Below are 15,177 nucleotides of genomic sequence, written 5' to 3'. Positions count from 1 at the left end.
CTGAACATTGACTTACTACAGCTTTGAAACTTTACTATGCAGAAGAAAAATGCTGCTTTGCTTTTATTCTTTTGGTTGTTTATTTTTAACACAGTACTGTACTTCCTTTTGGGGTGGGGGGAGAGGGGGGGGAGGTGTCTCTGCTGCTGCCGCCTGATGGTATATTTCTGGTTTCAATTGAGGTGTGTGGTTGACTGGTCAGTGCGTAACTGAGGTTCTACTGTACATTATTATTTGCTATAATAAATTATAGCAGAACCTTTCTACTTTGAATTAAGAGATCCACTGCAGATTACCATATTAGCAAGTAAGCCAATGTACGTGAAATAAATGAGAGAACACTTTACAAAAACACACTTTTCAGTTATTTTAACAATTGTACTTTATTTATGACAATAGTTTGTGTACTCAGAAATGTACATTGTTTGAGCTAAATACAACACAGGAGACGATGCTTTATGGAGATTTCAAAACTGAGAAGTGGATTGAACCTGCAGATTTTTATGCGATTACTAAAATATAATACCAATATAATACAAAGCTTCTTCTGAAAGTGCAGTTGGTCAAATAATATTTGAATACTATTGTGAAATAGTATTTCAAATGGCTTCAGGAAGGAGAGGACTTGGGAGTGAAGCCTGCACAAAGCTGAGCTGCTGAGTGTTCGTAGCAACACTGCTGGCAGTATTTATGTAACTACCTGTGCAATGCTGTTGCAGTCGTCGAATCTCAGCGTGCAAACCTTTGAGTGTGTTGGCATGTTCCCGCTGGAGAAACAACAGATTCTTCTGGGCACTGTGCAACTGGTTCTCCAGGTTTGAAGCTGCCATCCTGACATCTAGGAACCTGTTATTAAAGAGAGTCAGAGTTATAGCACACAGTTACCCTGCAGATATAAGGGTCCAATTCTAGCCTTGGGTGAATCAGGAGAAACTCTAATGTCTGTGGAGTTACACTAGTGTAGAACCAGTACAAAAGCAGAATCAGGCCCACAAAGAGTAAAAGGCATTTCACATTACCTGTTTAAAGCATTTAATGATACTTAGTATTGGAACTGGTCATTAACTTTCATAGAAAGTCTGAGTGCATTCTAGGCAGCAGCCTCCATGCTGAGAGCCGGGGCAGGGGCACAGGGTGCTCATTTGTTTGTAGTTAACACATTTAAAGCATTAGCTCCAGACAGGCTTTAAGGCACTAATCCCTTAACAAGATAAAAGTGGAGTTCCAAGAAAACAGAATAATAGAGGTTTGTTTTACTGTGGACTTTGATTCACCTCTTGAGGCACAGGAAATTAGGCACACGCGGTAACTCCCCCTATATAGGGCAAGGAAACAGAGCACTGAAGTGCATTGTACCCAAGTATGGTGAAACCTTATTACGGGAACGTCCAAGACAGCAAATCATTTGCCTTTAACAAAAGGTTGAGATAAATGGTGCTGGAAACCTCCGGGACTGGGACACACTGAAGCTGTTGTTAAGGTTACCTAATGGAAGTTGGCTTTTGTTCAAATGTATACAATGGAACCTGCACTAAGAGAAGGTTGCTCGAGGAGAACTCTACGTTGTGTGGCGCTATTCTGTCTCTTATAGCATTTTCTACTGCACTGTAGTACAGATCCTTGCAACTTCTTGCAGGATTCTCAGTACTGGAGAACAGCCTCCTGACATTTCCATACAAGATAGAATTTCCAAGATTCTGTGATGACATACTATAGAACAAGACAATGGACCAATGGGATGTGTCATTTAAAGAGAATATGGATCCGTTTTGGTACTCATAAAATGTTGATACAAACAGAAACATTAAGACATTGGATTCTACAGATTGTAAGGCAGTAGTTATCTAGGGCTTGGATCTACCCCAAAGCACCCACATTGAGGTAAAAAGAGGTTCTCTGTGGCATTGAAGAGATGGAGATGGCTAATGGACTAGATGATCACAGTGGTCTCTTCTGGCTTTATAATCTATGAATAGTACAACATTGAGTGACACAGCTACACAACACTAAAGACATCTTTCCACTGCACTACCATAACAACTGCAGCTCATGGGAAGACAATAATGATTCTGAGTGTGACCACAGGGACTCTACTCAGCATGGTGTAGTCAAGGACAAAAGCAAGATGGGACCCGTGGCAAGGGTAGTTGCATTCTCCTTTCGGAGAAAGGCATTAAGGCAGTGGTCAGGGTCTGATTCTTGAGATTATTTTAAAAGGGCATTTTGGAGTGTTCTAGTCCCAGGGTGATCTGCACAGAATAGTTTCCAGAAATCCAGAAGTGATAGTATGCAATTCATACAGTTGCCATACCTCCATTTTATGTGAGGTATTATGTAACCTCAGCCCCTGTGTTTCTAACTGAACCTTCATCACTTTAAAATCTCTTGGAGAGATTGCAGGGAAAGGGGAACATTCTTGTACACGTGGAAGTTGTGTCCAGGAATTAGATGGTTTTGGGAGGAAATTATGACAGAACACCAGCTTCCCAGAGATCAGCTTCCCTGATTACTTAATGCTCTAGTAAAGAAAACTGTAATATCAGTAATGCCAATCTCCAAGACAACCAAGAAGTGTGGGTATCCAGTGCTGCTGCACTTATCGATGCATTTTGATTTGGTAGTAACCTCTATATTTAGGTTGCCTAACACTTTCTATGAGAAGATTCTTGTGACTTTTTTTTGAGAAGCTCTAACACCTCCACTGTTTGCAGCAGGTCTTTGAAATTCTGCAGGAAGAAAGCCCTCAGGCTAGGGAAGTGCCATTTGTTGGTCCCATGAAGTTGTTGAGGTTTGATAAAGTTATAAACGTTTGAAAATCACCATTTCCCTTCTCTTCCTTGCATGCCTCAGGAAAGTTTTGGCACCACATCAAAATAATAAGAGCTGGGTGCATGCTGATAAAGCGACAGCATCAGCACACGCTATACCGGAAACATGTGGAACTGTTGCAGCAGCTAGTGTGTGTGAGCATGAACCAGACTTCTCCCATATTGGCATGTGCTTTTGGGGCCCATCCCCCTTCTGGGGGCACGAGCTCCCTCGAACTCCAAGAAAGGGTGAAGAAAGATTTGTGCCAAGCTACTCCTGAGCATTCCCTGGCTCCAGTAGCCTATACCCCAGCTGGGACAACAGCCTTCTCCTACTGCCAGCTATTGTAGTTAGTCCTGTAGCTCCGTGGCAGAAGTCTGTCCTGCAGGTTCAGGGTACAAACACTGATGACACACGATGAGGTGTGTCACAGTTTTTCATAACAGAGTTTGTTTAAACTTTAAAAAAAGGACAAAAGTACGTACAAGAGACTATGTTAAGTGAACACCATTAAGATGGCAAAGTCAAGTACTCAAGAGTTAGAAGTGCCAGATTTATGGTTACCCATGCAATCTTGTTTCTTCCCTCTTGTTCCATATGCATTATGATACAGTATTTAATTACATGATCTCGTCCGTCCCCCCAGGATCCCTGACTCATTCAGGGCACAGGATGGACAAACAAGGGGGAAGAATTAAGGTCACACTGGCAATCTTAAATGCTTGAACTTAAAACATAAAAGATGTTCTTTTAGGTAGGTAATCACTTTTTAAAAAACATCTTTATTTGGGAACATTAACAGCAAATTAAGTTAATGAAATTGAAAAATGTTTCTAAAAATACATACACTACTTTTTGACTTCCATCTCTGCCCCCAAAGTGAGAACCAGAGGTTTTTGGGGCCTCTTGAATCTAGCTGGTAGTTAAAAAACAGGGTCTTGGTGATCTTACTTGGTAGCCAGAGCTGAAATATACAGTTCTGATGAGTCAGCTGGAAGCTGCTATTCCCATGGAAACAAGAGTTGCCTGGTCAAAAATGGGGTAAAGGGGCTTTTTGGGAATCAGTTTCCATGGAAGTGTAGCATGGAGCTTTCAGCTGATTTGCAGAAAAAAGCTCACGGATTAGAATGATTGTTTTACAAAAAATTCTAAATTAACAATGCTAGTTCAGTCTTTGCTGGGGTGGGTAGTAGCCTTGCCAGCATTGTGCTGACAATGTACAAAGCTAGTTAGTAGGCAACTAACTCACCATAATCATAATACATAAAGCAATGGAAAGTTATAGCCCAATAGTGCTCTAAGCAAAAGACTATTGTGCTGGACAAGTAACAAATAAGCTTTGGGTGGATGCTCTGGTAAAACCTGGATTTCAGTAAAACAGGATTGGTTCAGCACAGTCTTTGCAAGTGAGGGAGGAGGCTTTGCTGAGAGTCACTCTGTTGCCACCACAACTGTATTTTGTCAGAGCCCACAGGGCCAGACGATAATTTTTAAATGGACTTTTCAGCTATATTAGTGACCTTGGGGCACCATTAATTTTAAGCATTGTCAATATTTCTGTTGCATTACCTTTTCAGAATGATGTAGCCTACTCTGAAAAGCCAAGTTCAGCCGGATAAAAGCTTTACAGCATCATCTGATTCTTAAGTGCTCATTGTATTCTCACTGAATGCAACAGCAGAATGAAATCTGCATTAGAGACCATTCCCCAAACATGGCAGGATTTTCAGATATGGTTACAGTGCTTTTCACTCTTAAAAAAACTGCAGTGGCAGATGGGGGCTCAAACAGGATTTTTGTTAATATCAGCAATCGATTTATTTGGTTAATTTCAGTGTATAAAAAGAATTTTTTTTTTAAAGAGAGGTCTATAAATAATATCCGGAAACCTTTCCTATCACAATTGTTACCGATAGCAGCTTTGTGCCTGTAGGTTAAAGTGAGGTGAAAAGTTTTAAGAAAAAATTAGAAGACTTAAAGACACAAAGAGTAACAGAAAAGATGTTCAAAATATATAAACCTTCCAAATAAATATATTCAACAAAATAATACTATATGTCAGAAAATAAGACAACCTGACTGGATTTCTTCAGCGCCTATTATACAGTAGTATTACTCCACACCAGGAGTTATTTTTTTCACATAGCTCCCTTAGGTCTTAAGGATCACATTGGGATTAACTAGTCTGAAGGAAAAAATAAAACAGATTAGTTTTATGAGGCTGGCAGGAAAATGTGACATCAGAAATTGACAATATGGACCTAGGACATCTTTCCCCTGCAGAAGTTAATCAGGGAAATCTATGGAATTTAATACACAAGCGTTTCTGAGGTAGTAGCTCCTCTCAGGTAAGCAGTTTTCTCCTTCCTCTGGATGATAAAGGGAGCACAGCCCTCCAATCCTGAGAATATCCTGGGGTCTTCCTGTGTTTTTATTCCGCACTACGGCAAATCCCAGGGGATGCCTTGTGGTCATGCCTGAACCTTACCTCCTCCTTTGAGAAAAACAGAAGGTGAAGGGCAATGATAAAGTTAATGCTATACAAAGTAGCATTCACGTCTGCTAAAGTTTGCATGGGTATGCGGGCATCCCCCAATTCCACCGTTAGCCTGCCCAACCATACCTTCTTCCAAGACAGGTGGAAACAACCCCATATAGTCTCTGTGGAAGAAATTGTGCATTTTCTTGGAAATGGGGGGGGAATATCACTCCGTACAAATAAGAGGGAACTTTATATCTTTGGAAAACAGAGTCATGGTATGGACATATAATAGCTACCTGCCTTTTGAATTCTATGCTTTTGCAGTGCAGAAATGTCATTGTATCCTAATTTAGATGACTTTTCCTAGAGCAAGGGGTGGATTGGGAGAAGAACTGGAAAAACTCAGATAACTGACAGTTGAACAGCTTCTCAGACGCTAGTTGATCAATCATTCAGCTGGCTCTAATTCTGCAATGTTTTTTGCTAGATATCTATTAGCTAACGCACTCCCCATCTGGTAGTCTAGGATGAGAAGAGGGGCTGAACACAATATTATTTACTCATCTGGGAAAAGAATAAAAAAACTTTACTTGAGTAAAGTTAAAGTGGAAACCAGTTAAATAAAAAGTATAAATTATTATTTTCCTGGGTTGACAGCAAATTGTTTTGTACTGCTAGGCACATAGTAACCTAACGGGATGCAAACTTACCTTGAAAGGGATTGTTATGGATGATAAGTCCAAAGATTCTGAAACTGATGTTCCAAAGCACAAATCATATGAGCATAAGAAAGGATCAACCTGAATAAACCTGGCTGTGTAACAAGCTGGACCTCTATTACTGATTCACTCTTAGTCTGTGGTTGGGCTAAATTTTCTAGGCCAAGATGATCACAAACTAGGAATACAGACACCCCCCGGGTTATGCAAATCCAACTTACGCAAATCCGCACTTATGGAAAAGTTCCATAAGCTAGAAATAGGAGGAGTTTGGGGTTTTTTTTTGCGTAATTGTTGGGTATATGTTTCCGACTTACGCAAAATTTGAGTTACGCAAGGTGCTCCGGAACGGAATGCTTGCATAAGTTGGGGAGCGTCTATATATTAAACATTTCCCACACACTTCCAGAAGAGGCTCACAAGCATGGATTTAAGCAGGGAATAGAGGGAAGAGGTTAGAAAGGTCAGGGCCCGACACCCCAGAAGAGTGCAGACCAAAGGAGGATTTTGAAAAGAATGGGAGATACCTTAACCTTTCCTGGTGTGTCTAGTATTTACAAAGCACACTATGTTCAGAAACAATCAACGTTTCTTTTTGGTGCCTTTGAAGCAGCTCATTCTTTATGTTGCATACATAGCTTGCTCTTTACACTTTAGCTCTTTGTCCTCACTCAATAGGGTTTTGTTCGTTGCTTTGCCAGGGAATGTTTGTAATCTGGGAATTATTTACTGCACCAAAAGTATTATTGAACAGGATAATGCTGCCATGAATGCTTTAATGAGGAGTTCCCCCATGGTCAACAGAAATGAACTAAACAACTGTCTCCCTACTCAGAGCACTGTCACTATTACATGAAGACAGCTCTTTGACTGGTTTCAGAGTAGCAGTCATGTTAGTCTGTATCAGCAAAAAGAACGAGGAGTACTTATGTCACCTTAGAGACTAACAAATTCATTTGGGCATAAGCTTTTGTGGGCTAAAACCCACTTCATCGGATGCATGCTGTGGAAAATACAGTAGGAAGATATATATACACACACACAGAGAACATCAAAAAATGGGTATTGCCATACCAACTCTAACTAGACTAATCAATTAAGTTGGGCTATTATCAGCAGGAGAAAAAAAACTTTTGTAGTGATAATCAGGATGGCTCATTTCCGCTCTTTGACTGTTATTCTGCTGTGTGTCAGGCATGAGCCAAAGAACTACAAATGGTATTGAAACAAAAAGACTAAGTTTACCTTAACGAGATTAGGTACTGCATGTCTAGACAGTTTGGACCAGATTCCGAGAGTTCAGTGCAGTTACTCTCATTTTACAATGCTGTAACTGAGGGCAGAACTGGACCCACTCGACCACAGCTTTTGGAGACTGATGCAAAAGCCACTATAAAGGACGGTGCATGGCCTTCCCTTAAGTGCTCATAAAGATTAGTTTGCTCCCTTGGGACGATGCTTCATGGTCTGGTGAATGCAGGTAGGCAGCTGAGCACACATGTACAAACAGAATTGTATTGAGTTTTTCTGGGTGCATCAACTGTACTTTTGAAAATAATTTAAGTTTTTGCACAAACACTTTGATAGAACTTTTATGCTTCACCACTCCTGCAGGACGAGAAAGAGGATATTGCTTTGTTTTCACAGGAACTCAGTACTATTCAATGGGATGCACTCAGCATGGCTCGTGGAATTTTAAAATTTGTAATCCCCTTTTGAGTGACTAGCATGACCTTTGAAACTCCATCCCATGCTCTACATTTCATCTTAAAACATGTTGAGACACATGATTGAAGAGAGCACTAGATTGATGCACAGTTAAAAACAATTGCAGTGTCCTGAAAATACACGTCACCAATGGCAACTCATTGTAACACAGTCAGTCCTTGAACAAAAGGCAGCTAACTTTGAACTTTATGATTTGGAATATTACTTTTTGCAATTAATTCAGAAGCCTTACAGGGATACTGTCAACTTAAAACTTACACTATTGTCTGAAATTTTTTTTAGTTACTGTTAGAAATAACATGCAAGCTGACAACAAGCAAAAAGTTAGAGGAAATAAAAACCTTTTCAGATGTCAGATAGCCTAAAGTAAGCAAACACCTTACATCTAGGAGGTTTCACTGTTTCCATGTACAATCGGTTTCCCTATTTGTGTGAGTCTTTCACGTAGCAACAAGGGATTGTTTCTTAAAGTCACAAAAGATGACAGGAATAGACTTTGGAGCAAGCTCAGTACCTGAAACTATTTTTAACTTCTTTCTAAAAACGGACTCAATTTCAAGTTGATAGCATCCCTTTCCTAGAGTATGCAGAACTAAACAAGTACAAAGTATTATTATTACTATATTAAAGGGGAAAATCTTCATAGCAAGGAGATCCAGACTCAAGAACTACTTGCATGGGGATCTGAGTTTTTTTCCGAGCAGGTAGGATAGTGGTGACTTTTTATAAGCTGAAGGCAATTTGGGCCCTTTGGCTGGAATCCACATAGAGACCCAACAGTCAAAAGAAAACTTAAGTTATAGGTACCATAAAACATTTAGTTTTGCAACTATTTAAAGAAAAAAAGAACTTTCAACCTTTCCAAATATTTAAGAAGTGATACAAATTAATAGAGGACGATATTTACAAGTCAAACTCCGCTGATTACAAACAACAGTGAGCATGACAACTGTTTTACAGCTACAATAGTGCTAGTTATTTAGGGTATGTCTACACTTCACCTGGGAGTGAACATCCAGTCTGGGTAGAAAGACATATGCTAGTTCAGCTCAATCTAACATACTAAAAATAGCTACGTGGATGGTGCAGCTCAAGTACCAGTATGGATTCTCAAGCCCACCCAGTCCCCTGGATCTGAGTTCTGCCAGAGCTGCAATAGTCACACTGCTATTTTTAGAGTGCTAACTATGTCTACCCAGGCTGGGAGCTTTCTCCCAGCGACAGTGTAGATATACCCTTATAGTTTTCATACTGTCATTAGCACAATGAGTGTGTCGGCAGTATTGTGCTAGTTCTTTTCTCTAGACAAACGTACGGTGTTCCACCCTAAACCCATGAGATTTTAGACGAAGGTGGTGGTCTCAATGGAGACCAAAAGGAAAAATATGTAAATATAATAAGAAATGCAGGATCAAGCCCCCAACCTGCCCATAAAGATTTATGGACATACACAGATTCCCAGAGACAGAGGAACAGAAATTTAATCAAACAACATTCCTTCAGGTGCACCAAAAGGAGCATGCAAGTAGATTCGTTTGTGTAAGAATCAGTCCAAGACTTCACTCACCTTCCCGGATGAAGTCTTAAATAAATGTTAAAATTCTTCTACCCACCCCAAGAAGTGAATGTTTTCCTAGCTCCTCTCAGTGTCGGCATGGCTCTGTGTGGATGATGCAGTGTTACCTGCCAAAATGAACTATATTATGCAAGATGAAATCTTGATACAAGTCAAAAGCAGACGTATTCAGCAGCTCTTAGAGGGCAAATCCCACTCTATTGTGGCATACTAGAAAAAACGCTTCATGGTAGATCTGTCTCAGTGCTACAGAGTATTTTTTCTTAATAAAAAAAAAATTCTTAAGCCAAAAATTAAAATAAATTAAACTGAAAGAGTTGACAAAAGTAGGAATCTTGCTTCACAAATGATAGGCAGGGCTGAGAGAAAGGGCCCCTTCTGATCTGAAGTGTTTGGATGTAGTTCAAAATATTTCTGAGGGAGTCAGAAGCCTTTTCTGGCTGTGTATCAGGCTCCTGTGGACGAACTGGAATGCCTTCACATAGCCCTCACATCATAAGATAAGAGCAGAGAGATGGTGGCTTAGAATCCAGGAGGGAGAGCATATTAAGACAGTACTGGAATGAAGCTAACTAGCCATTTTTATAAGGTTTTATTTTTGACGGAGGGAGATCAGTTAAACAAGAAAGTCATCTCTTTCCAGATGGTACCCATGCCATCCATCTCCAGACATACCAAGCACTTGAGCACCCTCCAGACATGCATTCACATCTTATGCTGGAATACACTATTTATGCAGGCAGGTAACTAACTTCCTCTCAGCTGAGAGCCAATTCCTTACTTGATCAAAACAAATCATAAGCTGACAGAATATTTTCTTATGTGTTGTAGCAAATCCAGTTTCAGGAAGTCACCTAAAGAAAGCAGGGGCACAGTGTATCTTTTGAAGACCCTTTCTAGTCAGCTTCAGTTCACAGATGACAAAAGTGTTCCTGTCAAACTGACTGTGAGGGTGCACCCCATAAGGCTTTGTGGACATTTGCTTATGAATATATATATATATATATATGACATAATTGGAATATGTTTTATGCTACATATGCCATATAACATATCTCTTGAAAGGTTATGATCGACTGAATCTATTCATCCTATTTGTAGGCATGTATCATTTTTTAATTCGAAGTTATGAATATTGACTGTGTACTTGCTTGATTTTTAAGTAGCCTTAGTAAAGCATTTGGTCAGCTTCTCGAGAAAGGAATGTGCAAATTAAGTGCCCAATCAAGAAATACTTAATGAACAATGGATCTTGGAAGGCTCCAATCAATATAAGAAGTGTTCCTGAAGACATTCAAGATAGTATGTGGGCAATGGCTGCTGACATGCGACTTGCCCATGTGACTCTAAAACTCCATCTTGGAGCTGGACTTTGCATAGGAGAGAGGAGGGGGGCCTCCACCCACAAGAGAAAGTCTATTTAAGCCCGTGGGAGATCCCTCCATTTTGTCTTCAGCTGGCTCAAGAGATAGCAGCTCCACCCCAAAGGGTACCTGAAAGAAACTGGAACAAAGGACAGTAACTACAGGGGGTGTGAGTGACTGCTGGACCCAGACTAGAAGGAGACTAGTCTGTAAAAGGAAGCTTACTGGAACACCTCTGAGGGTGAGGTTTTATCTGTATTCAGTTTTCTTACTGTATTAGCCATAGACTTGCGTGTTTTATTTTATTTTGCTTGGTAATTCACTTTGTTCTACTTTGTTCTGTTACTACTTGGAACCACTTAAATCCTACTTTCTGTATTTAATAAAATCATTTTTTACTTATTAATTAACCCAGAGTATGTATTAATATCTGGGAGGGCAAACAGCTGTGCATCTCTCTCTATCAGTGTTATAGACAATTTATGAGTTTACCCTGCATAAGCTTTATACAGGGTAAAACAGATTTATTTGGGGTTTGGGCATCTGAGTGTTAAAGACAGGAACACTTCTTAATTTGCTTTCAGTTAAGCTTGCAGTTTGTGGGACATGGTTCAGACCTGGGTCTGTGTTTGTGGCCGGCAAGCGTGTCTGGCACATCCAGGCAGGGTTCTGGAGTCCCAAGCTGGCAGGGAAAGCAGGGGCAGAAGTAGTCTTGGCACATCAGTTGGCAACCCCAAAGGGGTTTCTGTGATCCAACCCGTCACACTGACTTTTCATGTTACTGGAAAAACATGCAACTCAAAGGATAAAATAATAAAATATGACAGACATGCACAGGTTTCTCCTTTTGATTAAAAATTGCAATGTAGAAGCCTTGACTATGTAACAGGACCACACAATTTCCTCCTGACAGGCTATGGTAAATATTTTCCTTTCTCTGGTTGCTACAAAACATATAAGATGCTTACTAATTAAGCCAACATCTCTCATGCCTCAGATATACAAGTCTGCCTAAATTGCCACCTCTTTACCACCAATGATTCGTGTATCATTGCCCTCACATTTTTCTAAGCCTTATTTTATATTTCAAGCATAATTATAGTCTCTGGAAAGGAAAGAGAAAATTAACATATCTTTTCCTCCCCTCAGAATGAGAATATAGTCCTATCTTTGTTAAGAAATCATTTCTAACATTTTTCCTGGTTATTTTCCCCTGCTGTTTTCCAGACAGACATATGTGGCCTCCCCAGCATAGTAGCAGGAAGATCAATTAAGAGGAGACAGTCTTGACAGCAACAATTTAAAGTTCCTAGATGTTCAGAAAATGAACAAATGAGCCACCTTGTACTCTTTACAGACGCCTCAGTGACTTCCTGTAAATTTGACACAATCTATCTTAAAATCGTAAGTATTGGCAAGAATGATTCAAATGAAGATTATACAATCCTTCTCACCCCCTGAGACTACACAAGTCCGATAGATGCCACAATTAAATCAGAACAGATTGAAGCAAGCTTCTATTAGGTCAGAGAAATACTGTGGCATATACATAAAGACATCACCAGCACTGGAGTGATTCACAGATGGTATTAGACAACATCATCATGGGCAAACGATTCTGTACAATGTCAGAAGTGCCAGAGACAGTATAAATACCTAAGTAGATAGGCTGTGACCTATGTCTATTATTCAGAATCCTTGCACATAGAGCTGGTCAGGAAAAAAAAAGTCTACTTCAGTAATAGAACTCTGAAATTTTCATTTCAAGATGTTAAAAAACAGACTCATTTTGGAGGAAAATATCAATATTCTGGTTAAAAAATTTTTTTTTAAAGGAAATCAATTTCACGAGGCGTGAAAATTTCTACAATTTTTTATAAAAAATGAATCATTTTTTTGACTAAAAATTGTTTAATTTCAACTAGCTTGTATGCACAGATTTGAATTTTCTCTTCCTTTTGTTCCTTGAGAACATCACTTCATTTCTCTCTCCTTCATTTTGAGAGCAGACAGTAGTTTATTACTTAATGTAATTTCCATCAGGGCTAAGGGAAAGCCATAGCAAAAGGGTAGGCTCTGCCTTCAGCCCTGAATACAATTAGATTTGTGGACAGCGATGCAATATTACAACTAACTACCATATTTCATTTTCACTACTGGAGACAATTCCATAGTCAGTGAAAAAGAAAGAAAAGTTTTAATATCACTTAATAAATTAAACAGAATTTGTAATCAGCTACAAGAAGTTCATTAAAGAGGCCATTGAAAATGGAAGCAAAAAATTCAAAAGCAGGATCAGGTCTTAAATTATTTAGAAGACAAAGAATTTTTCCTACAAGGACATACTCTGAGCGTTATGTATTCTGTACGTAAATTTGGAGCTATAATGGTGTTTAAATTAGAAATATGATTCTAAAATATAGAGAAACCAAATCTCTTGGATATTTCAGGTGTCAGTAATCCCTCGAACTCAGATCCAATATTTTCATGTTATTTTAAAGGAAGAGTTTATATTGACAATATTGTGGGAATCCCAAGAGAGATTCAGAGGAAAGGATTTGCCATCATTTTTGGAATGCCCTGATTCTGAATGTTTGACTTTTCAACTTTCATGTTTCATTAACCCTAGTTCTTTGCATTTAATTTCCATTGTTTTAGGTTTAGTTTTTATAGGAAAAGGACTCCTTCCCCATATTATCTGGAGCTATTTGCCTATACAACCTAATTACAAGCCAAAATGCCTTTACCCATTTATCTGTGCACAGTGATCAACAGTTTACTCTGAGGAATGCATAAATCTCAAACTATATCTAGCATATATGTAAAACATATCTGGGCAAAACAAGCTGGAGTCTTTCAGCACCACAAAGAGAATCGTCCTTCCAGGAAAATCCATTTACAAAGAAGGCATCTGCACATCCAAATCAGAACACAACTGACAACAATTCTATACCTATGTTCAATTGCTTCACTTTGATGATAAGTATATTAGAGGGCTCACCGCCTGCAAGTTAACAGTATTTTTTATGTAAAATACTGAAATAGTGTAAAACAGTGAAAAATTTCACTACCTGTTCATCTACCTCCCGTTATACAGTTTCATAAATGTACGCTCCATTGTTTTACAATGACTTAGAACTACAAACATGTTCAATTTTTTTGCTTCCCTTATTTTGCTCAAAATAAGATACTTAAGAGCAAAAGATCCATATGACAAACAATGGTTGTATTTGAAAAAAATGCAATTAAGGAACAGCATATGAATGATAAATTTATTTTTTTAATCAGAAGAGTAAACACAAACACTCACAGATGTCTTATTAATACTACATCCAGCTATTGTATACTCCTAAATTATGCAGACTAGAGATAATACGGGGTGGACAACTTGAACCAAACTTTTAAAAGTAACTGGAAACAAAAAAACATATTCTGTTTTTAATTGCTTTGGGCTTACTCTGGTTCCCACCTGAAATGGAGTTTGCTTTCCAATAATTAAAACAGCAAGAGAAAGTGCTACATTTGTAGGGTTAACATGCAAAAAGATTATTTCACAGAAAAACTGCCTACCCATTGTCTGCAAGCAGCTGATAGAGTTTTGAAGAGAAAACAGAGAGTAAACAGGATTTTTTTAAAAAAAGATTAATTTGAAAACAATTTATAGAATGTGTCATAGTTCTGAGCACAGTAGGTTTTATTTTACAGGCCTGTTTTGTAAACAATGTGCATCTTCAGCATGAGTTGTACCAGAGAACAGATGCTGTGCACTGAGTTAGATCTACCATTGCAGAAACAGTGTTGTGTTTACTTTACCTGCAAGTGAGAAATCTGTTGTCTACAGGAGTAACAAGCAACATGAAAGAAAAAGTTACGCAGTTAATGTTAAATGTTTGCCTCTTTTTGTTAACTAAAAATACATTTGATATAAGATCAGTGCTGGTGGACCAATCTTCAAGATCCTAGGACTCTCAGTGCTCCAATATTAATCTTCTAGCATTTTAAAGGCCTGATTCTGGCCGAAGTAAAGTCAATGAGAATTTTACAATTGAATTCACTATAACAAGATAAATGTATTTGCAATATTTTTTTATATTGTTGCTTTATGAACATATTATTATGAAGGAGGGGAACTGTATTTAAGTACAATAGTTCTCAAGTGTTTATGATAGTTCTGAATGTGGGATAATCTAGTTAGCTGACTTCTCCAACTAGCTGAGCTATGATACTGATATAATACTAGCATCACCCCTGCAAAGTAATTTCTTCAGGCAATGGTGATGAAGATTCTGAGAAATACAGACAGTACTATGGGTATTGTTCTACATCCTCTTGTAGGCAGAGAAACAGTTTTAATATTGCCTAATAAATGTAACAGATCTTGTAATCAGCTACAAGAAGTTCATTAGAAAGGCAAACACTGGCCCTTGCAAAGAGGAACAAAGAAATTCAAAGCATGACAATGTTCAGTGAATTACCTTACTCTAACATTCAAACAAAAAT

The 15,177-nt window shown here is 38.7% G+C and overlaps 1 protein-coding gene across 7 annotated transcripts in view; it reads right to left on the bottom strand.

Moving 5' to 3' along the window:
- The window catches only part of CCDC92 (coiled-coil domain containing 92), a 225,939-nt gene that overhangs the window by 3,715 nt on the left and 207,047 nt on the right, over positions 1 to 15,177 (bottom strand). For all 7 annotated transcript variants that reach the window (XM_054006064.1, XM_054006065.1, XM_054006069.1 and 4 more), the window contains one exon: positions 701 to 846. In XM_054006064.1, coding sequence (XP_053862039.1) covers positions 701 to 846 — 146 coding nt within the window. The remainder of the gene's footprint in view (positions 1 to 700; positions 847 to 15,177) is intronic.

Source organism: Malaclemys terrapin, chromosome 16 (genome assembly GCF_027887155.1).
Source record: "Malaclemys terrapin pileata isolate rMalTer1 chromosome 16, rMalTer1.hap1, whole genome shotgun sequence".
Lineage (NCBI taxonomy): Eukaryota > Metazoa > Chordata > Testudines > Emydidae > Malaclemys > Malaclemys terrapin.
Note: the sequence above shows the minus strand (reverse complement) of the source record. Positions and strands in the feature narration are given on the sequence as shown.